This window comes from Lissotriton vulgaris, chromosome 8, assembly GCF_964263255.1.
Source record: "Lissotriton vulgaris chromosome 8, aLisVul1.2, whole genome shotgun sequence".
NCBI classification, from domain to species: domain Eukaryota; kingdom Metazoa; phylum Chordata; class Amphibia; order Caudata; family Salamandridae; genus Lissotriton; species Lissotriton vulgaris.
In genome coordinates this window covers 450,211,862-450,238,816 of record NC_141696.1, presented here as the reverse complement: position 1 = coordinate 450,238,816, position 26,955 = coordinate 450,211,862, and the positions used below count along the sequence as shown (strand labels likewise).

At 48.8% G+C, this 26,955-nt stretch overlaps 1 protein-coding gene and 1 pseudogene across 1 annotated transcript in view; both read right to left on the bottom strand.

Moving 5' to 3' along the window:
- LOC147697160 (ATP-binding cassette sub-family C member 5-like) overlaps nt 1–26,955 on the bottom strand; it is a 2,119,944-nt gene that overhangs the window by 578,889 nt on the left and 1,514,100 nt on the right. The window contains exon 18 of the mRNA XM_086934231.1: nt 9,879–10,217. Within this exon, the coding sequence (XP_086790357.1) occupies nt 9,879–10,217 (339 nt within the window). The remainder of the gene's footprint in view (nt 1–9,878; nt 10,218–26,955) is intronic.
- LOC147697161 (uncharacterized) lies at nt 20,261–22,348 on the bottom strand (annotated as a pseudogene).

Sequence of the window (26,955 nt, the reverse complement as noted above, 5' to 3'; positions counted from 1 at the left end):
GCACAGTTACCCATCGCCATTCCCGTAAGCTGGAGGTACCATTTGTCATCTTCCTGAAAATAACTATGATACAATGTATAGATCATAAGTTCCATAAGAAATGTCTGCATTTTAGGGTCGATGTTGCTCTCAAGTAAGGCTTGTTCAACTGCTTCAATACCTCCCTGGTGGGGAATGGAGGTATACAGAGAACTGACGTCAGCTGTACATAGAATTAATGGATCGTCATTGTTGATTTCGACAGATGCGAGTTTGTTGAGAAACTCGGTAGTATCCTTTATGTGGCTTGTGGATTGGATGACCAAGGGTTGAAGATACCTGTCCAAAAATTTCCCTGTAGGTTCGTGGATGGATCCTTTGGTGGAAACGATGGGCCGGAAAGGCGGGTCAAAGAGATTTTTGTGGATTTTCGGGCTCATGAAAATTTTAGGGCTTCTGGGATATTCTTTCACAGGATATTTCTTGGTGCGATCTTCAGAGGGGATCCTCTTGGTGAGCTTTGTCTATAATGTTCAATAAAGTGCTTTGAAACTCTTTAGTGGGGTTATAATTGAGCTCCATGTAGGTGTTAGGATCTTGGATGTGTTCCAGTAAGCGTTGTGAGTACATGGTCGTGTTCATGCTCACGAGAGCTCCGCCTTTGTCGGCTTTAGCGCATCGAATGTTGGAGTTGTTAGCTAGAGATTTCAATGTGTCACGATCTTTTTGTGAGATGTTGCGATGTTTACTGAAATTTTTGAAATTCATTTTGGACAAGTCATTTTTTACCAAGTTCTCCAATAGGTCGATACTTTTGTGGCTCAGGGGAGCCAAGTAATTGCTGGGCGGGCGTAATAGCCTCAGTAATCTCATCTAGCTCAATGTGTAAACTCAGAAATTTCTGTTTGGTATTTCCAAGCCGGGCCAAGGCTGTATCTTCAAAGTATTGCGGAAGATCGAGTGGCTGCCCCCTGTGTGTAGTGTACAAGTTCTTATAATATTCTTCAAATATATGCAGCTGTTCGGGGAGGTTCCTATGTATATCCCCTTTCGAATCCTGAATCTCGGTATGCCAGATGGTGCAAGATCTCTGGTGTGGCACTTTCCGCCGTTTGCAGCATTGATATCTCTGTGGCCCGCTATCGCGCCCATTTTCGCTTTGGTCTCTCTCTGCAGCCTGCCCAGCGCTTGTACCTATGTACACATCGCCAGTCGCTCTTCTTTTATTTGCAGCGCCTGAGCCGCCCGCCAGATTACATCCACACCGGAAGCCGGCCGTATCTCCGAGGTCAACAGCTCTTCCCCTTTGTGGTGAGATCGGTGGGCCGATTAACCGCTCTCAGTTGGGGCTCACCTTAATGTGGTATATCTCTATGGCGCCTGAATAACCTCCTCCCATTCCCGCGCCTCTGTTGCTCTTCTGATCAGGTCCGGCCTGTGCACGTACACTCTGCCGCGGTCTCTCATAGTGACCGCTGCCACGCTTCTGTCCCCGTGTGCGATTGCGCCCCCAGGCGCCGCAATGTCGAGCTCTCTGCCAGGTCGCGCTGAGCTCTGTTTCGGGTCACACTCCACCCTCGTATTCCTCGGCTGTTTCACCACCGATTTCACTGCATTTGGAGTTCAGGAGACTTCTCAGGATGAGTCTGAAGTGTTTTTGCACGCCCAACTGGCGAGAGCCTCACTGGTGTGCGGCCATCACGGTCGTGCGCCACCTAGCGCCCTCTAACACAGGGAAATATGTACAAAAAATCTATGAACATTTATATTAAAATGCATTTAAATTATTTTAAGGTTTATTAACTATTGTTTCAAATAAAACTGTAAAATTCATTTTTTTAATGCTCATATTAAGACTTTGATAAAAACATTGCATCAAGTTTTGGGGAAGAAAAATATATTTAATTTAAAATTAATAAAATCAAATAAAGCGGCGTGGCCAAGATGTTGACGTGACAATCTGTCATGGGTGACACCTCTGAGTTGGTAAGGTGGTTTAAACAATGGACAGGACCTAAGGGTGAGAGGCCTAAGATAGAGCAGAAGAACACAATTGGAGGTAAGTCTAAATGCAGCACTAAAATGGACGATGAGACCCAACAATCTACATGATTCTCAGTGGGGAGAGTGTCAGGAAAATGAGCATGGAATTTCAGATATTGTAATAGAAAAAGTAGAGTTGGCTTGGTGTAATACCCCTATGCTATCGTGACCACAGAGACTGGGAACCTTTTTTCTGGGGTGAGCTGTTAGGGGACAACCAGTCTAAATGTTGCCTCTTGAACATCGAGTCACAGTTCATGAAAACTGTTTGTGTTTACTGATTTCGGTTTCTGCACTAAAGATCCATTTAGAGGGAACCACAATTTCAGGGTTGAGAGTTGGGAGGGAGGGTGCTAACCATATGGTGAAAGAGTACTTATCGGAGATAGCTGAGAATTCAAAGATAGTGTACCCTGTTAAGTATGAAGTGTTCGACTACCCAGTGTTTGTTAATGGTTAAACAGTCTCTTTAAACACCTTAAGTCTGAAGAGCTCTATAAAGAGTGGGTTCATTTGCAAAAGCATAAGGGATGATCAACAGGACATTATTTGCTTTCAGGAAATTCACCTCACGATACCGGATCAAAGTATGATAATGCATTGTATGTTTCCCAGGGTATATCACTTCACTGCTAAAACTAAACAAAACAGAGCGGCAATCTATATTAGACAAGACTAACTATTAGACATATAAGAGGTGAAACCGGACAAGGAGGATGACATTTAATCCTGACAGGTACATTGCTTGGCTATCCAGTGGCAATTGTGACAATACATGGACTGAATTTGGCACAAGGATCCTTTCTTAAAAAATGTTTAAACTTCCTGGCAGAAATAGCTGAAGTGAACAATATACTTACAGGAGTCTTCAACTTGGTGTGGGACTCTCAGACGGATAAGAGCTTGAAGACAACAGGGGAGGTAGGTGCCTTCTCTCTATGGCCTTTAAGAAGGCACTAAAGGGGAACTGGGATTAATATACCCTTATAGCCCGCCGTAGCGGGCTATATCGGCTATTAAACGCCCGCTGAATCGTTAAAGGCGCGAGCCGAAGGCGAGGGACTTTAACGAGACAGCGGGACTTTAATTGCTGGTATAGCCCTGCTACGAAGGGCTATAAGGCTATTAGAACATTCTGCCACTAGAGGGCAGAATGTTCTAACAAATTAAACAAAGGGTTCTCGAACCTCTAGGGATATAAATCCCCTCGAGCTTCGAGAAGCCTTTGTAGAACATTGGAATGTTGCTCTGCGGGCCTTTACCGGCCCGTAGAAGCAGGGAGCACTCCATTGTCTGCAATGGAGGTCCCAACATTCCAATGTTCTAATAGACGTTTGGCGGGAGAAACATGCAGCTGATAAGGAGTTTATGTATTACTTTCAGGATCACTGATCGCATATTGTTGTCCAATGTGTTAGTCCTTGATGTAACAATGTCAGATATTGTTTTTTTTATCACTGTTTCTAACCATGGCAATTTAATCAGAGAGTGAAATACTTGAGATGGGGACTACACCACTATTTAAGAACTTAATATTTAAACGAATCATTAATAGTATTGATAAGTACTTCAGTTTAAATGAGTGGTACGAGATATTCATGTATGGAATGTGGCATGCCTTCAAGGTATTAAAATGAGGGAGGCACATAGATATAATGGCCGACCTTAAATGTTTATGAGCAGCAACAAAAAACGCAAAAGCTAGAGGAAGAGGTGCTGCTGTTTTGGGGGAGACTGTGTTCGGCCGGGCTTTGCTCTGCTGAGAACACGCCAGCACCCTTCCCTCTGACCTCTCCGCCGGCCGGGCTTAGCTCCGCCGGCCTGGAACTACACTTCCCAGCAGCCCTGTAGTCCAGCTCCAGGCGACGCTGCCGCCACGTTCATCAAGCCGCGCCAGGAGGCGCATAAAGGTCTGTGTGCCCTGAGGACCTTGTGCTGCTGTTTTGGGGAGACTGTGTTCAGCCGGGCTTTGCTCCGCTGAGAACAGGCCAGCACCCTTCCCTCTGACCTCTCCGCCGGCCGGGCTTAGCTCCGCTGGCCCGGAACTACACTTCCCAGCAGCCCTGTAGTCCAGCTCCAGGCGACGCTGCCGCCACGTTCATCAAGCCGCGCCAGGAGGCGCATAAAGGTCTGTGTGCCCTGAGAACCTTGTGCTGCTGTTTTGGGGGAGACTGTGTTCGGCTGGGCTTTGCTCCGCTGAGAACACGCCAGCACCCTTCCCTTTGACCTCTCCGCCGGCTGGGCTTAGCTCCGCCGGCCTGGAACTACACTTCCCAGCAGCCCTGTAGTCCAGCTCCAGGCGACGCTGCCGCCACGTTTATCAAACCGCGCCAGGAGGCGCATAAAGGTCTTTGTGCCCCGAGGACCTTGTGCTGCTGTTTTGGGGGAGACTGTGTTCAGCCGGGCTTCGCTCCGCTGAGGACACGCCAGCACCCTTCCCGCTGACCTCTCCGCCGGCCGGGCTTAGCTCCGCCGGCCCGGAACTACACTTCCCAGCAGCCTGTAGTCCAGCTCCAGGCGACGCTGCCGCCACGTTCATCAAGCCGCGCCAGGAGGCGCATAAAGGTCTGTGTGCCCTGAGGACCTTTTGCTGCTGTTTTGGGGGAGACTGTGTTCGGCCGGGCTTTGCTCCGCTGAGAACACGCCAGCACCCTTCCCTCTGACCTCTCCGCCGGCCGGGCTTAGCTCCACCGGCCCCGAACTACACTTCCCAGCAGCCCTGTAGTCCAGCTCCAGGCGACGCTGCCGCCACGTTCATCAAGCCGCGCCAGGAGGCGCATAAAGGTCTGTGTGCCCTGAGGACCTTGTGCTGCTGTTTTGGGGGAGACTGTGTTCGGCCGGGCTTTGCTCCGCTGAGAACACGCCAGCACCCTTTCCTCTGACCTCTCCGCCGGCCGGGCTTAGCTCCGCCGGCTCGGAACTACACTTCCCAGCAGCCCTGTAGTCCAGCTCCAGGCGACGCTGCTGCCACATTCATCAAGCCGCACCAGGAGGCGCATAAAGGTCTGTGTGGCCCCTCGTCCCGCGACGACTCGCGCGGGAAGCCCGGGAGAAGCCCGGGCAAAGGGCGGGCCCTCTGTGGCCCTCAGAGGACCGAGGAGGACGGGACGGGCCACCCCCCTTTGAATTCCGTATCATAGGAGGTAATGAGAGTTGAACTATCCTATACTTGCTGCCATTTAATGGACACGTAGCTGTAAACATTAAACCTTTGCCTTTGTGTTGATGTCACGTATTACCCCTATCCAATTGAACGGAACCATGAGTCAGAAAGGGGTCCCCAAAAAATCTGTCAACCAGAGGGGTTCGTGTAATGGTACACAAGATCACCATTTAATCAGTACACCACGGCCTATACCCAGTGATTCAGATGGGAACGACTCTTGCTAGGCCATAGCGAGCACCCCCAGTGATCAATCTCCCTCAGAAACATCCGGTATTCTGCAAAGTTACTCACTGTTAGCGGATCTAAACAATCTCTGTCAATCCAAGTATGTCCCAGCAGATTTTAGACCTAAACTAGATAGTGCTTCTCCCTCTACGGCTAAAAGCTTTAGTACTTTGCTTTACAATGAACTTGTGCAGGAATTCACCCATTACATACAAAAATTAATAATCCAAGCGCATCGCTCACCCAGACATCACCCGTTAAACACAAATGTGACAAGGTTCAACATAATGGGAGCGACCTAAAGGTACAAAAATCACACTCTAGCCCTCCATTGACTGTCACTAACTCCCCCTCAAACCCAGGGGCTGCAGAAGAATTAGATAGTCCAGCACCCCCTCTTCAATTGGCTCTAACATCTCTGATTAAACCACTGCTCAAATCTCTTATAGCGCCATTGTTGGAGAAAATAAATATTCTGGAGAATAAGCTGATGGAAATAGAGGAATTGATTAAGATTGATTTAATTCCCGCTAAAGCCACCAAAATAACTAATCGCCATCAATCTCCTCTTGCCCCCAAGATGCCAACGCAACCTACACTATGCAACAATTCCAAAACTCTACAACTAGCCCCTAATAAAATAACCCTTAAGACTGCTCCTAAATCGGAACTACCACAGCATATTTTTTCAAGAGTAGAGAATAATAAAGTACCTTCCATACACCTTCCACCTGAGGCCGTCCCATACGTGTGTGTTCTTTCGGGAGTACCACCACTCACACACAGGAAACCCGAAAGACAACACGATCTACTAAACAAGGTAACCTTCTGGCTATCAAAAAACAGACCCCTGCCACCAGATCTGGATCGAACAATAATGTGTGTAAGAAGGGTGGGCTGGTTAGGCTCCCTATCAAAAGATATTCCTGGTGATCTAGTGTTGGTAAAATTTAGGTTTAGATACATTGGCCCACATGCATCAAGCATTTTTGGAGTCGCAAACGGTGCGATTCCTTAAAATCGGCCGTTTGCGACTCCAAAAATGCTTTTTCAGATGCATCATTATTTTTTAATGAAATTCGCAGATTTTGCGACTTTCCAGAATGCGATTGCATTTAAGGAATCGCAAATTTGCGATTCCTTAAATGCAATGCATCATTCTGAAATCAAATTGCGAGAACAAGGTTTGGAAGTGCAAATTACCACGAGGTTGAACCTCGTGGTAAATTGCGAAAAATGTTTAAAATGTACTAATTTACATTTTAAACAATGTCATGTTACAGACACACATGTCCTTAGGACATGTGTGTGTGAAACATCCATTTAAAAATACATTTCAGGGGTGCAGGGGGGGGTCCATTGGACCCCCCCCTGCACCCATGAAATTTTCTAAGTGCCACTCGCAATTTCCATTTTGGCCCATAGGAATCAATGGGAATAGCGAATTCGCAATTTTGAAGTCACATAATATTTGCGATTCGGTAAAAATTGCGATTTTTACCGAATCGGAAAAATTTTGCACTTTCTATGATGCATCCCGTTTTGCGAATCCATATTTGCGATTCGGTAAAATTCGCAAATCTGGAAACGCAAAACGGGAGTTTGATGCATGTGGCAGTATGTCCTGTACCTACGAACCCGGCAGCCCCAAGAAGATGATGGCCCAATATCGATCTGGAATTTACATGATTTTTACCCCGAGCGCCATACATACCCTCCTTAAGACCAGAGGTAGGGTACAATTATAATTATGTGATGGGTAGAAGATCTTATGCTTCGTATACTTGTAGCTCTTCCGCTCCTAACCGCTCTGCACCAGTGTACAACATATATAAAAATGGAACTCTTTATTAACTTGCTCCTACTAAGGGTGAACATGATGTAAGGGTAGCACTATGAATCCCTATCGTATGAAAATATGTAATTCTAAAGGAAAGTATCCCCACTGGAGGGCAAATGTTTTTATGTTTTTTAAACCAATGTCTTTTACATTTGTAGATACTTTGTGCTATTGTATGTATGATTCATGTTTGTTTTTTAGCTGTATGCTTTTATGATTTTAAACCAAAATCGAATAAAGCAAAACTGAACTGAACTAGAGGAAGAAGACAGGCAATCAGAGTTGGAGTACAGATTGCATACCACACCAAGGCCACACATTAGACTGACAACCGGGGGCAACTACGAATCCTATATACAAAGAGACCAAAAGTGTCCCTTTAACACCTGAAAAGACGTGCATATATGGTGGGGGATAAGATGGGCCCACCAACAGCACAAACCCTAAGGTGTAAACAGGAAAGAGACTATGTGAGTGATGTCTGTTCTAGCTCAGGTTGGACACTGTTAACTGAGATGGGGAAATGAGATAAGTTCAACAATCTTTACACTGCGCTCTATACGAAAGTTTTCTTCCGAAGCTCACAGCAGAAACAATATGTTGTCAAACTCCAATATCCACACCTAACAGGGGAGCAAGTGGAACTACTTGACGCCCTTATTTGGATGGAAGGAGTAAGAAGAAAATGCTACTAGCCCTTATCATAATGTATAAGAAGAAAAATTGCAGATTGAGACGAGATAGGTGCTCTAGAGGTCAGACAAACTGAAGCAAATTAATAGGTCATGTTATTGGAGCAATTAAATATAGTGCTTTGAATGTTTTTGTGGAAAAGATACAGTTTTTATTATTTCCATAAATCTGCTTTTATTTACAATGCTTTTAAGAGGTAATGACTTTTTTAGGTGAGATGCCACGTAAGAAAAAGATCTATATTAAGCGTAACCTTTATCTTTTCTTCACAGTTTATGCACTAGGGTTGAGGAGGATCTTAGAGGGTTATGCCAAACGGTCTTCTTCTTAAGAAATATAGGACAAGGAAAGTGAAGGGCAGAGAGCATCACACAAAAGATGTTATCATCCGTACACCTTGCCACCATCCGTCATTGAAGCTGCACATGATCCCAAGGTTGCAAGACCATCAAGAGGGGTGCTGCCATCTTCAGTAATTAGGTGAATTACTGGGTGTCAAAAAGTCTGCACACTGGCAATTTTACCCAGCTACATATTAGCTGGTGTACTCTGGGGGAAAACACATGATACAAACTGGGATGTGCATATTTTGTACAGAAAGCACAGAATATAGCATGTTATGCTACATTTTAAAGTGCCAACCTAAATACATGATGAAATATAACAATTGTATCTGATAAATACCGCAAACCGGTGTCTCAGGTGTGAAAATTATCACCTGCCACTTTGTGGCACTCATAACCTGAGACTCTTAGTATGACAGTTGTTGCAATGAACAAAGATGGAAGAATCCTGCTTTGAGCCTCCAATATATTGGGGAGCCATGTAAACGTGTCAGTAAAAAGACTCAGGATTCCAAGACTGGGAAGATGTTTTGGGCATTAATGTAAGTGTGATGGCCCAAAACCAGGATACTGAATAGTGGGGAATATACTCATTGACCTTTTGCGTAATCATAGGAAAAATGTTAGCAAAAAAAAGGAGCAAGTATGACTCACAGTGAGAATCTCGAATTGCCTTTAAAGTCAACTTCAGAGCTCTCAGTCGTGGTCCATCATCAACACTGTTTATAATGAGCCCTGATTGAGAACTTTGGCGTGGACCCTAAAGGCATTACTGCTGCTGGTTTCACACAATGCTGTCAGTGGGTCGAAATAACTGATTTGCTGCTCACCACTTATGGGGTTCCCCAGCGGCCACTGCAAAAAAAATGGGTTAATGGCTGAAATTGGCTCTTTTCACACTCTATTTACGCCAGTTAGCTCAACAACTAGGATAACATGGGACGCAGACTTGTCAAGTGGCACCCCTTAAGCCGTTTAAAGCTTGTCAACAGTGTCATAATATAGCAGATGTACTCATATGATCCTCAAGACATCCATATGTGGTGTCTTTGGCTGAATCACAATTCTTATACCTATGATTCCTGCAACCAGGGTGGGACTGGGCCAGAAAATAGACCCAGGCACCAAAATAAAAGAGGCCCCATTAGAAAATCACATAGCTTAAAAAGTGGCCCACATTTGGAGATCGGGGCAGTTTGTAACCTGTAAAGAAACGCCGTATTAGCTGTTTTGCAAGGTATAGGAGAATACTAGCATTTGTGCTTGCTGCAAGCAATATTTGTGGTTTAGTATTAGGGAAATCAACAATAAAAACAGGCGTGGCTCCTTGGCCATCAGTCTGTAACAGATAGCCATTAGGCCCCTACAAAACATGCCTGTTTCAAATATAGGTTAAAAGATATGCAACGCACCCGCAGAAGCATATGGGGCAGCTGGGCTTTCATTAAAAACAGATAAAATCAGGGTTCTACAGTTAGGATCACAATAACCTATATCGGAAGAACGCTAATACCAGCCCAACAATAATCTAATGGGCCGAGCTGTTAGCCTCTTGAAAGAAGCTAAAATAGGGGTAATATGTGCATACCTCTTAAGTCGTCCTCTTTATTAAAATCAACACTGATCAAATCTTCCTGCACAGAACTTTTAACATCATCTGCAGCTTCATCGTAGTTTTCGTTCTGCCAGTTCTCAGGTTTCAGATCTGAAATGTGTAAAGTCTTTACAAAAGTGTAGGACTGGGCAGCGTCATCTGCCTCTTTCATCTGCTCAGCTGGCAAAAGTTCTTCCACTCTTATAACAAGACAGTCTGCTTTTCCATTAGTGTCCTCTCCTGAAATAAGTTCTCTCCTTTCTCCTTTGTTTATAGAACTTGGAGTTTCGTCACTGTCTTTTTCTTCGCCTGAAATTGCTGACTCATCTAAAGCTAACACAGAGAAATAAAGAATGAATTAGTTCATTTGTCAAGACTTCTTTCTTTTTAATTGGTCAGTTAACATTTGGACATACAGTAATGTAACCATGCACAACAAAGGCAGCCCTTTAATAAAGTTTGCGGAGACAAGGGAGAACAATGAAACCGAGATCCACTAGATGCTATTGATGAAAATGCACTATATAGTTAATGACTCTTTCTATAAAGTGAAATGTATCAACAAAGCTGCATACCTCAACTCTAACGAATTAGCTCGAGTACCTAGATTCACCTCAATCCAGTGACCACTTGATCCATCAAATGCAATAGAGAGGATGCCACATCTTTCAGCTACCTCGAAAAAAGATCTTGAAGCAGAAATCTAGCACTGCCCTTCGAAGCACCCTCACATTCCTGCGATTCAGTAAGAACCTGCAAATGGATCTGTTTGTGGATTTGACTCCTAAAGATATGACAAATCCAGAGGGAGCATTGTTCTCTTCCTTATACAATTGTGTTTCCTTGCTCTTCTTTTCCTTGTTTTGTCTCATCCCCTCTTCACTACAGCTCCTTCGGCCTTGTTAAGGAGGCTATCTTGGAAGAACACTGACGCTTGCTGCGGCACTGTGTGACTGTTAGAAACGGGATCCCTGGTTGGCCAGGGCTCACGCCAAAGTCAGTCAGAGACCACCACTCCGAAGTCAGGGCAAGGGAGTTACACACCAAGATAACCCCTGCTCACCCTCTAGGTAACGTGGCGCGAGCAGCAAGGCTAAACTTGGAGGCGGTATGAGTTAAGTATTTGCGCACGCACCCCAGCAACAACACCCAAGGCCCACCACAAAGGAAACTCCACATAAGGTTATATAAAAAATAGCCTTTGTATTATAGTAAAAACACATTAGATAACACCCAAACTTTACAATGTGCCAACAGGCACGGGCAGAATTTACAAGGGATTATGTACAGGACAGGGCCACATGGACCACTGTCAGGGGTAGGCACTTGTTAGAAATAATACTTGTAGGTATACACTTAGCACATAAACATATAATGACTAGCACCAAAATAGTACATGTAGCACACAACCAGTAAACACTGGTAAAGAGTAAATACCTCCTACGCAACCCTAAACACTGTAGGAAAATCACGCAGGGAACTAGGACCTTATCATCAGGACCTAAGGAAGGAATACCATCACCTAAGCAGGTCACTTTTAGCAAAGGGAAGGAAACCTAAACAATCACCTAAGCAGGTCACATTTAGCAAAGGAGATACACATAAAATACCTAAGCAGGTCACTTTTAGCAAAGGTAAGGGGACATCAACAATCCTCTAAGCAGGTCACATTTAGCAAAGGGGATAAACATAAAATACCTAAGCAGGTCACTTTTAGCAAAGGTAATGGGACATCAACAATCCTCTAAGCAGGTCACATTTAGCAAAGGGGATAAACATAAAATACCTAAGCAGGTCACTTTTAGCAAAGGTAATGGGACATAAACAATTGCACATGAGGCAATAAACACATTCAGAGGTGCAGGTTAGAACATTTGCGCAAGAATCACATCATCAGTAAATTACAATGCACAGGGTGCAAATAGCACAACACTAGAATTGTCCCTCAGGCCAACTGGCCTCGCAAGGGCTGGAATGCCCTGAGTCTCAATGTCAGGGAGGCTGCGCAGGCAGCCAGGAACACAAAGCCTAAACGTAGCAACTGTCCACTAAGTGCTGGACAGTTGTGAATCACTGCAGGGCAACCGTTGGAGCCACGTGGGCTCAAGAACAATGGTGAGGGCAACACAATGCGGGAGCCACGGGGCTCTAGAATCAAATGTGGCACCCAAGAGCTTCAGCGCTCTCAAATGATAAAATGCCCCCAGAGCCTCTTGGGACTCGTAAATCAATTTGGCAGGTGGAGCCTCTCGGGCCCGTAAAATAACTGTGGCTGGAGCCCCTCGGGCTCAAAGAACAAATGCGGGGCCCTGGAGCCTCGTGGGCTCTTAAAATAATGGCCCTTCGTGTGAGCCCCTCACGGCTCTGCACAAGGGCGGGCACCTGGGAGCCTCGTGGCTCAACTACAAAACATGCCCTGGGTCATCGGAGAGGCCCTCTGCCAACTGGGGCCGCTCATAAGCACAAAGACACTGCCCTCACTCGGAGAGAGCTCACTGGGGGGGGGCGGGCACCGGCAATGTGCCCTGATGCCCTCCTCCGCAATACCCCACACTGGTACCCACTCACCGGCTCTCCTGGCACTGCTTCGCTTCTCTGCGCGGTGGCGAGGCGACTTCCGGTTGCTTCTCCCGGGGCCGCGCTGGGATTGGCAGGCCGGCAGGAACACTTCCGGGTCGTCGCGGGCAGCGTGGCGGCCCTGCAGGGTCTCCCGGGCTGCGGCGGTGAAGTCGCGATTCACAATTCCTCGGGGGCAATGCCGGGTGGGCACCGGCCTCTAATTAAATCATAAAGCGAGGTGGGCACTCGCTCGGGGGCATAAACACGGCACAAGGTCCCTGGTAGGGTGGGCACCTGCCAGGAGACTCTGAAATCGGCCAAAGTAGACGGGCAGATGCCGGGTGGGCACCGGCTGCACAAAAGAGCGCTCCCCAGCGCTCAGGGACAAAGCACACGGCACAACTGCGGCATGGGCAGCCGTGAAAGTCAAATAAAGCGCTCCACAGCGCTAGCAGGCAATTAAGCGCTCCCAAGCGCTAGGGGCATGAAATAAAGCGCTCTCCAGCGCTATGGGCAAAAGCAAAAGCTCCAGCAGGGTCTGGAGGCAGACAGAGGGGCAAGGCAGGGCCAGAGCCAGCTCACTGGGTCTCCAGGCAGGGAGACAACCAAGTGGCGGTCCTCTTGGCCCCAGCAGCAGCAGCAGCCCCCTCTGGCAAAGATCCACAAGCAGAACCAAATTGTATGGGGACACAGCCCCTTCTTATACTGTAAAATCCCTTTGTCTGTAGGTGCAGGGTGGGGGAAAACCAGTCGCAGCTGGTTTTGAAGTACCCTTGATAGCTCAACCACCCATTTCATTCACTGGCAGGGCTAGGGACATCAGTCGCACTACAGGGGGTGGAGCCATCATTGTGTGGGGAAAGTCCAGCCCCATCAGGGACCAGGTGCACTCCTCCCAAGCCATCAACATGCTAATGTCACACTCACCACCGGGCAGACCCATCCAGCCTTCCTGGAGCCAGGCTCACCAGCCAGCTCCAGCCAATCACACGGCAGGCATATTTTACATTAATATGCCAAGCCCTAGAAGCCCACAAAGACACTGCCCTCACTCGGAGAGAGCACACTGGGGGGGGGGCGGGCACCGGCAATGTGCCCCGACGCCCTCCTCTGCAATACTCCTCACCGGGACCCACTCACCGGCTCTCCTGGCACTGCTTCGCTTCTCTGCGCGGCGGCGAGGTGACTTCCGGTTGCTTCTCCCGGGGCCGCGCTGGTATTGGCCAGCCGGCAGGAACACTTCCGGGTTGTCGCGGGCAGCGCGGCGGCCCTGCAGGGTCTCCCGGGCTGCGGCGGTGAAGTCGCGATTCACAATTCCTCGGGGGCAATGCCGGGTGAGCACCGGCCTCTAATTAAATCATAAAGCGAGGTGGGCACTCGCTCGGGGGCATAAACACGGCACAAGGTCCCTGGTAGGGTGGGCACCTGCCAGGAGACTCTGAAATCGGCCAAAGTAGACGGGCAGATGCCGGGTGGGCACCGGCTGCACAAAAGAGCGCTCCCCAGCGCTCAGGGACAAAGCACACAGCACAACTGCGGCGTGGGCAGCTGTGAAAGTCAAATAAAGCGCTCCACAGCGCTAGCAGGCAATTAAGCGCTCCCAAGCGCTAGGGGCATGAAATAAAGCGCTCTCCAGCGCTATGGGCAAAAGCAAAAGCTCCAGCAGGGTCTGGAGGCAGACAGAGGGGCAAGGCAGGGCCAGAGCCAGCTCACTGGGTCTCCAGGCAGGGAGACAACCAAGTGGCGGTCCTCTTGGCCCCAGCAGCAGCCCCCTCTGGCAAGGATCCACAAGCAGAACCAAATTGTATGGGGACACAGCCCCTTCTTATACTGTAAAATCCCTTTGTAGGTGCAGGGTGGGGGAAAACCAGTCGCAGCTGGTTTTGAAGTACCCTTGATAGCTCAACCACCCATTTCATTCACTGGCAGGGCTAGGGACATCAGTCGCACTACAGGGGGTGGAGCCAGCATTGTGTGGGGAAAGTCCAGCCCCATCAGGGACCAGGTGCACTCCTCCCAAGCCATCAACATGCTAATCTCACACTGACCACCGGGAAGACCCATCCAGCCTTCCTGGAGCCAGGCTCACCAGCCAGCTCCAGCCAATCTCACAGCAGGCATATTTTACATTAATATGCCAAGCCCTAGAAGTGGCATTTCTACACATGACACACACATGCCACATACACCATTGCGAAGCATTCATTCTCACGAGCTCGCACATACCAAATTCGAGCATGCACTCCCCACGCATCAGGAACTACTAGGGACACAGACATTCCCTATGCATTCCAATGGTAGAGCAGGCCAGCCTAACTACATGCACGCACTTTACTCTGCGACACAGGGAAAAAGTGCGCACAGACCAGAAAATCATCCATACAGATCACAGATCTAAAGCAAAAATATTAGGGATGAACCTGCCTTAAGTGCCAAGGCCAACACAACCCCCTTCCAGCCAAAACGCAGGGCAGACCAATCACCACCGTGATGGGCTTCCCTGCTGGGGGCGATAAAACACGGACGCGGGCCAGCAACTGCAGGGGCACCCTCCTGTTTTATGCCACAGTGAACCCCTGGGGTTCTTTCTAAAACTATGGTAGGGACTAACTGGGCTACCCCACTGGTACTCTCCAGCTGCCCTCGGCCAGGACCAGGCCCTAGGCCACCCAGGTGCCACTGGTTCCTGCCTACTCACAAAGTGGGGGGTAGTAACCCCTGGCACATAACAGCCATTTTCCACTCTTCCTGTCTGCAAGACAGGGCTAGACTGCCACTGGTTCTCCAGCCTAGGGTCTACAACCTTAGGTGGACCAGGAGTCTCAGGGAAGGCTCTCCTCCCCTTACCTCTTCTCCTAGGGTTTCTCCTCCTCCTGCGAGGGGTACCCTCTAAACACCATTCTCCCAACCTAGGGTTTAACCCCTCAGGTGGTACCGGGGTCAGAGGTGGGCTCTCCCACCCTCTGCACCCCCTTCCGGAGTCCTGCTCCCTCCCAACCGGGGCGGTACCTCTGGAGAAAGAACTGGTTAGTACACGGATTACAGTATTCCCACCCTTCAGGTCAGGCAAACCCTGGACCTGGACCTCCAACCTCCGGTCTAGAACCTTTGGTGGAACCACTGCCTGGCACTCCAGGACTTCTGGGGACTCACATCCTATTCCCCAATCACTCCTTTCACTGGACTTCTGTACTCTCCCTACTGGAGCAGTACTGCCAGACTCTATAACCATAGAAGCTCCGCTTACAGATGCTCCAGGTCCTCCACACACTAGGAGATCTCCCTCAAGTGAACTAACAGGTAAGCTTAGGTCCCCACCCTGGTGTTCCCTAAAGAAACCATCCAGGCGCTGAGGCAGGGCTTCGGGCGTCTGGGGACTCTCGGTCTCACACTCACTTCCGCTCCACTGAGACAGACAGCAAGCCCCTACACCCTCCTCACTATACTGGGACCTAGCTGGGCTACTTTCACCCTCCTCCACCACGCTGGGTTGGAGAAAACCTGACCCACTATTGTTGGAATCACTCACTAGTGACGTTAAAGAACCTCTTGCACTTTCCCATTGGTCGGCTTCCTCTGGCAGGTCATATGGTTCAGACAATCCACACCCTACTAGGTGTTGGCCCAATCCTGGATAAACAACACTGAGCAACTGCTCTCTGAGAAACATATCGAACAATATGTCCCAATCACATTTCGTGGGCTCCCGTACCCAATCACACAGGGCTCCACAACAGTCATCCACAAAATCTTCCCAAGACTGATGAGACGGTTTCCTAACGTTCCTAAACCTCACCCTATTCTCCTCCTCTGGGGAAACAGGAACCATACTCGGGGAACAGGGAGTGGGACTGTCTACACTGACATTTAAAAAGCTGCCACCACTGGACTCCACCCTCCCTGGGGAATCCAGACAATTACAACGGCACTCAGGGGGTAACCTACTCTCTTGGGCTACCTTCTCCCTGAACAAGGCCCTTTCAGCCTCTAGCTTGGCATGCTCCAACCTGAGCTGTTCCATCGCTAGCTGATGCTCCCTCTCTTCCTTCCTATCCAACCACTCTTCTGGGGACAGGGAAAGGGATGGGGCGCTGGTACTGACACTGGACCCAGCAAGGGACTCCCTATCTATGGGGTCCTCACTATCTGCTGACATCCATCCACTGTCATCACCATCCAACTCACATTCTTCATCAGAATCTTCAGGGCTCCCCACAGACTCACCACCCTCATGGCGTGCGGCCCGGGCCCTATCTCTCTCACTGTGCTCAAGATCCCACTGATCCTTTTGCCATTGGATCAGGCTGTCCCTAAGCTGGGACTGAGTATCCAACTCACTCACCTCTATGCCTCCCTTTTCACAGAATCTGACCAGCTCTAACCTACTGTATCTAAAAAGACCACAGAGATCAAAAACTGGCTCCATTTTGGCGGACGTTCTCAAGAAAACTTTGACACAAGGAACCTGGGGTCTGAGCTAAACAGGAGTATACAATCAACAAAATTCAGCAAGATTCCTCTCTCAGAGAACTCGCACTCCACTGTCCAGTGTAACACAACACTCATTCACACACAACCCTCCCCTCGGACTGGTAAGGCAGTTTCTACCACCCCTGATTTTCTCAACCTGACCACAAGCGACACAGGTACCAAACTCTGGGAGCAGGGCGGGGAACAAATGTACTGGACAAAATACAAAATGACACCTTTCAGGAGAAGCAATACTGATCTTCACCTAAAAAACAATAATCCCCAAAATGTGGTTATCTAAAAATGTAGAGCTTTGTAGTGCGGCCGGTCGCCACTGTGGTACAGCGCAAACACAAATCCTTATCCTCACCGCTTGCCGCCAATGTTAGAAACGGGATCCCTGGCTGGCCAGGGCTCACGACAAAGTCAGTCAGAGACCACCACTCCTAAGTCAGGGCAAGGGAGTTACACACCAAGATAACCCCTGCTCACCCTCCAGGTAACGTGGTGCGAGCAGCAAGGCTAAACTTGGAGGCGGTATGAGTTAAGTATTTGCGCACGCACCCCAGCAACAACACCCAAGGCCCACCACAAAGGAAACTCCACACAAGGTTATATAAAAAAATAGCCTTTGTATTATAGTAAAAACACATTAGATAACACCCAAACTCTACAATGTGCCAACAGGCACGGGCAGAATTTACAAGGGATTATGCACAGGACAGGGCCACATGGACCACTGTCAGGGGTAGGCACTTGTTAGAAATAATACTTGTAGGTATACACTTAGCACATAAACATATAATGACTAGCACCAAAATAGTACATGTAGCCCACAACCAGTAAACACTGGTAAAGAGTAAATACCTCCTACGCAACCCTAAACACTGTAGGAAAATCACGCAGGGAACTAGGACCTAATCATCAGGACCTAAGGAAGGAATACCATCACCTAAGCAGGTCACTTTTAGCAAAGGGAAGGAAACCTAAACAATCAGCTAAGCAGGTCACATTTAGCAAAGGAGATACACATAAAATACCTAAGCAGGTCACTTTTAGCAAAGGTAAGGGGACATCAACAATCCTCTAAGCAGGTCACATTTAGCAAAGGGGATAAACATAAAATACCTAAGCAGGTCACTTTTAGCAAAGGTAATGGGACATCAACAATCCTCTAAGCAGGTCACATTTAGCAAAGGGGATAAACATAAAATACCTAAGCAGGTCACTTTTAGCAAAGGTAATGGGACATAAACAATTGCACATGAGGCAATAAACACATTCAGAGGTGCAGGTTAGAACATTTGCGCAAGAATCACATCATCAGTAAATTACAATGCACAGGGTGCACATAGCACAACACTAGAATTGTCCCTCAGGCCAACTGGCCTCGCAAGGGCTGGAATGCCCTGAGTCTCAATGTCAGGGAGGCTGCGGAGGCAGCCAGGAACACAAAGCCTAAACGTAGCAACTGTTCACTAAGTGCTGGACAGTTGTGAATCACAGCAGGGCAACCGTTGGAGCCACGTGGGCTCAAGAACAATGGTGAGGGCAACACAATGTGGGAGCCACGGGGCTCTAGAATCAAATGTGGCACCCAAGAGCTTCAGGGCTCTCAAATGATAAAATGCCCCCAGAGCCTCTTGGGACTCGTAAATCAATTTGGCAGGTGGAGCCTCTCGGGCCCGTAAAATAACTGTGGCTGGAGCCCCTCGGGCTCAAAGAACAAATGCGGGGCCCTGGAGCCTCGTGGGCTCTTAAAACAATGGCCCTTCGTGGGAGCCCCTCACGGCTCTGCACAAGGGCGGGCACCTGGGAGCCTCGTGGCTCAACTACAAAACATGCCCTCGGTCGTCGGAGCTGCCCACTGCCAACTGGGGCCGCTCATAAGCACAAAGACACTGCCCTCACTCGGAGAGAGCACACTGGGGGGGCGGGCACCGGCAATGTGCCCCAACGCCCTCCTCTGCAATACCCCACACCGGGACCCACTCACCGGCTCTCCTGGCACTGCTTCGCTTCTCTGCGCGGCGGCGAGGCGGGACTTCCGGTTGCTTCTCCCGGGGCCGCGCTGGGATTGGCCGGCCGGCAGGAACACTTTCGGGTCGTCCCGGGCAGCGCGGCCACCCTGCAGGGTCTCCCGGGCTGCGGCGGTGAAGTCGCGATTCACAATTCCTCGGGGGCAATGCGGGGTGGGCACCGGCCTCTAATTAAATCATAAAGCGAGGTGGGCACTCGCACGGGGGCATAAACACGGCACAAGGTCCCTGGTAGGGTGGGCACCTGCCAGGAGACTCTGAAATCGGCCAAAATAGATGGGCAGATGCCGGGTGGGCACTGGCTGCACAAAAGAGCGCTCCCCAGCGCTCAGGGACAAAGCACACGGCACAACTGCGGCATGGGCAGCCGTGAAAGTCAAATAAAGCGCTCCACAGCGCTAGCAGGCAATTAAGCGCTCCCAAGTGCTAGGGGCATGAAATAAAGCGCTCTCCAGCGCTATGGGCAAAAGCAAAAGCTCCAGCAGGGTCTGGAGGCAGACAGAGGGACAACGCAGGGCCAGAGCCAGCTCACTGGGTCTCCAGGCAGGGAGACAACCAAGTGGCGGTCCTCTTGGCCCCAGCAGCAGCAGCAGCCCCCTCTGGCAAAGATCCACAAGCAGAACCAAATTGTATGGGGACACAGCCCCTTCTTATACTGTAAAATCCCTTTGTCTGTAGGTGCAGGGTGGGGGAAAGCCAGTCGCAGCTGGTTTTAAAGTATCCTTGATAGCTCAACCACCCATTTCATTCACTGGCAGGGCTAGGGACATCAGTCGCACTACAGGGGGTGGAGCCAGCATTGTGTGGGGAAAGTCCAGCCCCATCAGGGACCAGGTGCACTCCTCCCAAGCCATCAACATGCTAATCTCACACTCACCACCGGGCAGACCCATCCAGCCTTCCTGGAGCCAGGCTCACCAGCCAGCTTCAGCCAATCACACGGCAGGCATATTTTACAGTAATATGCCAAGCCCTAGAAGTGGCATTTCAACACATGACACACACATGCCACATACACCATTGCGAAGCATTCATTCTCACGAGCTCGCACATACCAAATTCGAGCATGCACTCCCCACGCATCAGGAACTACTAGGGACACAGACATTCCCCATGCATTCCTATGGGAGAGCAGGCCAGCCTAACTACATGCACGCACTTTACTCTGGGACACAGGGAAAAAGTGCGCACAGACCAGAAAATCATCCATACAGATCACAGATCTAAAGCAAAAAGATTAGGGGTGAACCTGCCTTAAGGGCCAAGTCCAACACAACCCCCTTCCAGCCAAAACGCAGGGCAGACCAATCACCACCGTGATGGGCTTCCCTGCTTGGGGCGATAAAACACGGACGCGGGCCAGCAACTGCAGGGGCACCCTCCTGTTTTATGCCACAGTGAACCCCTGGGGTTCTTTCTAAAACTATGGTAGGGACTAACTGGGCTACCCCACTGGTACTCTCCAGCTGCCTTCGGCCAGGACCAGGCCCTAGACCACCCAGGTGCCACTGGTTCCTGCCTACTCACAAAGTGGGGGGTAGTAACCCCTGGCACATAACAGCCATTTTCCACTCTTCCTGTCTGCAAGACAGGGCTAGACTGCCACTGGTTCTCCAGCCTAGGGTCTACAACCTTAGGTGGACCAGGAGTCTCAGGGAAGGCTCTCCTCCCCTTACCTCTTCTCCTAGGGTTCCTCCTCCTCCTGCGAGGGGTACCCTCTAAACACCATTCTCCCAACCTAGGGTTTAACCCCTCAGGTGGTACCGGGGTCAGAGGTGGGCTCTCCCACCCTCTGCACCCCCTTCCAGAGTCCTGCTCCCTCCTAACCGGGGCGGTACCTCTGGAGAAAGAACTGGTTAGGACACGGATTACAGTATTCCCACCCTTCAGGTCAGGCAAACCCTGGACCTGGACCTCCAACCTCCGGTCTAGAACCTTTGGTGGAACCACTGCCTGGCACTCCAGGACTTCTGGGGACTCACATACTATCCCCCAATCACTCCTTTCACTGGACTTCTGTACTCTCCCTACTGGAGCAGTACTGCCAGACTCTATAACCATAGAAGCTCCGCTTACAGATGCTCCAGGTCCTCCACACACTAGGAAATCTCCCTCAAGTGAACTAACAGGTAAGCTTAGGTCCCCACCCTGGTGTTCCCTAAAGAAACCATCCTAGCTCTGAGGCAGGGCTTCGGGCGTCTGGGGACTCTCGGTCTCACACTCACTTCCGATCCACTGAGACAGACAGCAAGCCCCTACACCCTCCACACTATACTGGGACCTAGCTGGGCTACTTTCACCCTCCTCCACCACGCTGGGTTGGAGAAAACCTGACCCACTATTGTTGGAATCACTCACTAGTGACGTTAAAGAACCTCTTGCACTTTCCCATCGGTCGGCTTCCTCTGCCAGGTCATATGGTTCAGACAATCCACACCCTACTAGGTGTTGGCGCAATCCTGGATAAACAACACTGAGCAACTGCTCTCTGAGAAACATATCGAACAATATGTCCCAATCACATTTCGTGGGCTCCCGTACCCAATCACACAGGGCTCCACAACAGTCATCCACAAAATCTTCCCAAGACTGATGAGACGATTTCTTAAGGTTCCTAAACCTCACCCTATTCTCCTCCTCTGGGGAAACAGGAACCATACTCGGGGAACAGGGAGTGGGACTGTCTACACTGACATTTAAAAAGCTGCCACCACTGGACTCCACCCTCCCTGGGGAATCCAGACAATTACAACGGCACTCAGGGGGCAACCTACTCTCTTGGGCTACCTTCTCCCTGAACAAGGCCCTTTCAGCCTCTAGCTTGGCATGCTCCAACCTGAGCTGTTCCATCGCTAGCTGATGCTCCCTCTCTTCCTTCCTATCCAACCACTCTTCTGGGGACAGGGAAAGGGATGGGGTGCTGGTACTGACACTGGACCCAGAAAGGGACTCCCTATCTATGGGGTCCTCACTATCTGCTGACATCCATCCACTGTCATCACCATCCAACTCACATTCTTCATCAGAATCTTCAGGGCTCCCCACAGACTCACCACCTTCATGGCGTGCGGCCCGGGCCCTATCTCTCTCACTGTGCTCAAGATCCCACTGATCCTTTTGCCATTGGATCAGGCTGTCCCTAAGCTGGGACTGAGTATCCAACTTACTCACCTCTATGCCTCCCTTTTCACAGAATCTGACCAGCTCTAACCTACTGTATCTAAAAAGACCACAGAGATAAAAAACTGGCTCCATTTTGGCGGACGTTCTCAAGAAAACTTTTACACAGGGAACCTGGGGGTCTGAGCTAAACAGGAGTATACAATCAACAAAATTCAGCAAGATTCCTCTCTCAGAGAACTCGCACTCCACTGTCCAGTGTAACACAACACTCATTCACACACAACCCTCCCCTCGGACTGGTAAGGCAGTTTCTACCACCCCTGATTTTCTCAACCTGACCACAAGCGACACAGGTACCAAACTCTGGGAGCAGGGCGGGGAACAAATGTACTGGACAAAATACAAAATGACACCTTTCAGGAGAAGCAATACTGATCTTCACCTAAAAAACAATAATCCCCAAAATGTGGTTATCTAAAAATGTAGAGCTTTGTAGTGCGGCCTGTCGCCACTGTGGTACAGCGCAAACACAAATCCTTATCCTCACCGCTTGCCGCCAATGTTAGAAACGGGATCCCTGGCTGGCCTGAGGAAATATGAATTTTTATGGTCAATTGTGTCCCCTATCGTAGACCCCAACGGCTCCATGTACGTGCTTCAAGTACATGTATGTTCCCTCCACTTCCAGCTATGAAGACGCAAATACATTTGCGTCCAACGTTAACATGTCCTCTTTCAGATCCACCATGAATGGGTCGGATATTCAGTTCCTAAGTATGCCTTGCCACCGTCTTTATATGGTGGACCTTTCACGTTTTTCGGCTCTGGCGAGTTAGGCCCTGATTTCTGCCATCGAGCCTTTTCCTGCCTTCTGTCTCTGGATGCTACAGCCTGGACCTGCATCTGTATCCCTGACCTTTGTCTTACTCCCTGCGCGGCTAGCGGTGCCTGGCTCGGCCTGCTTGCCTGCCAAGACTGTATTTTGCCTTCAAGTTATCTGCTCCGCTCCTCGAAAATACATTCCTGTCTAGTAGTTTAGGTAAACATCCTTCCCAGCTGCAGAGCAAAGGGCCCGGCCTTTCTGTCTCCATGCAAGTAATTCATTGCTCCTGTTACCATGGTAGGCCCATGCCCCCCTCACATCTCATGTAGACACGTAGACGCATATGCACGCACTAGCAGTCAGTATAGAATAGCCTCTGCCCGAGAGACCTTTTCCTTCCAGATAATACAGTTCCTCAAACACCAGATATTAGATATGATTTGGGATTAGGTTGTTCTGACACCCCAGACTTCTGTCTCCTCATGTAAGGCTAAAAGTCAAGTTCCCTTCACCCTCCAGTTCCACGTCAATTACACGTCATGCTGCTGCGCGCGCATCTCTGCCATGTATTTCTGCTGACACTGCAGGATTCTCTTATGGATCCACCCACTTGTGACACCTCTATGTGACGTTTCTAGTACACGCCCTTGTGCACACCTTCTGTTACGCCTTTTTCATTACGTATATGTGTTCTTATCTCTTCTCTCAGCTGTTACGCCTTCTGCATCCATCACCACTGTAATGCATTGACTATATATATGATATTCTGTCAATAAAGTATTGTCTATCCCTTCCTGAACCTTCGTGGTGATGGAACATGATGCCTGGTTCGAACCAATTCCTTTTTAAGGAATAAAACCCCTTTTAAAACCTCAGATGCCACGGACTCTGCCTCTTATTTTTTCTGAGTTATTCTTATTGAACTTTACCGCATAAATTAAGTATAGGTAATTTAAATTTACCACATAATTGGCGCCCGAACAGGAACCCCTCCCCCACCTTACGCGCCGGCGGTGCGTTGCAGGCCCGGTCCCCTGCCACAGCCGTGACGGACAACAACGCGTACCCGCAGGATTTCCTGTACCTCCCTCAGGCCAACGGAGGTGACTGAGGCTGCGATCGACACCCAGACGAGGCGGTGAGGAGTGCGGAGGATCCCGACCAGAGCCCAGCTGAGAGAGCAAGGTCCGAGGTATTCAGAGGCCCACCAGGTTCCGAAGTTCCGAAGTACCTACGTCACGAGTCGAGTCGAGTCCAGTCCGGTCCAGTCCAGTGTCGAGTTTCCGAGGCCTTCTGTTCCGTGCTTCCCGGTGAGTACCGTTGCTGGAGATGCATCTAGACGAGCGCATTCATTTGTGCCGGTCAAGACGGGTTTGGGTACACAGACCCGGTCTGCACCGTTTAGCGGTGTATCTGTACTGTTTAGCAGTATATCCGGTCTGCACTGTTTTAGCGGTGTATCTGTACTGTTTAGCAGTATATCCAGTATGCAGTTAGCTAGTTTTATTCTAATTATTGTTGTTCGTTTTTAATATGTTTTAGTGTGTTTTTAAATGTCGTGGTATGAGTGATTGTTCGATCTTCATTACTGTGTTTATTGTATTAACTGTGTTCAAGTTCGAGTAAGTATCAAGTAGAAAGGTTCAAGATGCCTTTATTTTCCAAACTAAGACAAATAAGAACTAGAAAAGGGATACTCGAGGAAGCTGTTCCCATCCCACCCAGGGACACTCCCGGATATTTTATGTACCATAAGCACGGCCTAGATGCCGTATTATACCTTGACTTGTGGGTGGACTACACCAAAGATTTAGCAGAGAATCTGAGATGGCCCGTTACGGGGACATGGGATGCCGACTGCATCATGAGAGTAGAAGAAGCATTATGGAAAAAGAAAGCCAGACAGTCACAGAAAGATGCCATTGAATTATGGCGTAAAGAATCGCATAGACGCACAGAGAAAGCACTCAGAAAAGCAGGGAAAAGTAGAGAGGATTCAGACAAAGCCCGAGAAAACGTATTAGTTGAGGAAGGTATACGAGTTAAAGCAGAACAAGTAGACCGACAGCGAAATACTCTTGCGAATGGTATGTATCCTCTTTTGGCCGAGGGTTTACCTAAGGCCACCCCGGAAGTACCAAAAGATCTGCCACCTCCATTGCTCCCGACTAAATTACGCCACAAGACCGCAAAGGACATTTTCCTTTCTTCCTATTTAGACGATGTAGCCCCCGAATATATCAATATTCCGCCAGCATGCATACCACCTGCTGACGGCACCCCACCCCGAGATAATCTACACCCACTTCCGCAACAACAAACTCCTCCTCCCGTTCCACATCCTCCGCCGATTCCCCCAGCCCTTCCTGCACCTATTATTCCTACCATTCACCCACTAAATCCTTTTGGACCTGGCACCTCAGGAGGTACGACAGGAGGTTTCCAGACCCTGCCACAAACACATCGATTGACTTATAGGGATTTAGCACAACAACGTACACCTCAAACAGCGAGTTACGACATACTTAAAGAGCCTCTTACAGACTGTAGATATGATCCAGTACCCGGTAAAGACGACAGAATGATGCTATCATCAGTACGTCTACGACGAGTTGCAAACTATTTAATGTTACTACCAGGAATGATTGATCATCTAGACAGAATATATCATTTTGTCCAAACGGGGGAAGGTCCTGAAAGTATTGGCCAGGCCATGGCACACCAGAAAGTTGACACTCAAAGGATGATATTACGTTTCTTCATAAACTGCTTGATAAGAGACCAAGATAGGCCTGGTGTAGACCAGGAAGAAATGAAAGCACTTAACAAATGGGGTCAGAATATAGCAGACGGAAAACATGATAAGCAGAGTTGTATAGAAAACATGTACCGAAGGATCCGAAAAGCAGTAGAAAAAATACACGAAAGAAGACAGCCTGAGATAGAAATAGATTCAGACAAGAATGAATCCTCCGAGGAGGAGGAACAACCAGAAACGACAACAGGAGCATTGCAATTACCAGCTAGAGAAATGATAGCATATGTAGGTAAGGGAAGACCCTTTAATAATTCAATACGTCCGGTACGTCCAGAAAGTAAGAGACTTTTTCAAGCTGCTATGTCAAACCCGAAGACCCCTGAACACTTGTTTCAGGCTACCGATAAAATACTTCAAGAACGAATGGGGTACCATGTACTCGATTCCATGGATGAACAAGAATTAGCCAGGTCAGCAGTACAATGGGCTGACAGTTCTGATAAATATAGTGATGACGCATTAGCGCAAACATTTTTGAATCTTTCCCCAGATGAACAGCGTCTAGCTGGTATGTACATGATACAACACCTCCTTATATTGTATAAAAGCCAACACTCTGATCCTGGTCCCCTACCTGATATATTAATAGAGCTACTCATGAATAAATGGAGGGGCCTAGGTACCGATTTAATTAAAGTGATTCTAGAACATCGGCACAGATATAGTGCCTTCCTGTGTCCACAGTTTGATCCAGCTCCACCCATAGAAAGAAAAACGTATTACATAGACAGACAGAATCCCTTACGAGAAGTGCACCCAGTCAGGAATGATGATAATACTTTTAGACGCGTGTTTGTGTACACGCCCATAACTAAAATAGAACTATTGGAAATGAAGAAATTAGTGCCCAGCCATGACAAAGATCCAGCAGGTTTTCACCGTGAAATAAAAGACATGTTACTCATGGGTGATTATACATATCCTGACATCATGAAAATATTGAAAGTACTACTGCCTGCCGGTATTTACGAGAAACTCAAAGAAAAAGAATGGGAGGTGGGAGAGCAAAAGATTGCTTGGGCTGCATTAGAAAACGAAGAAAACACTCGAACTCCAGGCCCAGGGCTTGGGGACAAAACTAAAGCATTACTAGGATTGTTAGTACAAGTATTGCCACGTTTATTAGCAACGAAAAAGGAGGACTGGGGTGCAATCTCAGCCTGCAAACAGAAACCCGATGAAGACACTAGTGATTTTTATTCCCGATTTGAGAAATGTTTTGGTATTAATAGCGGCCTG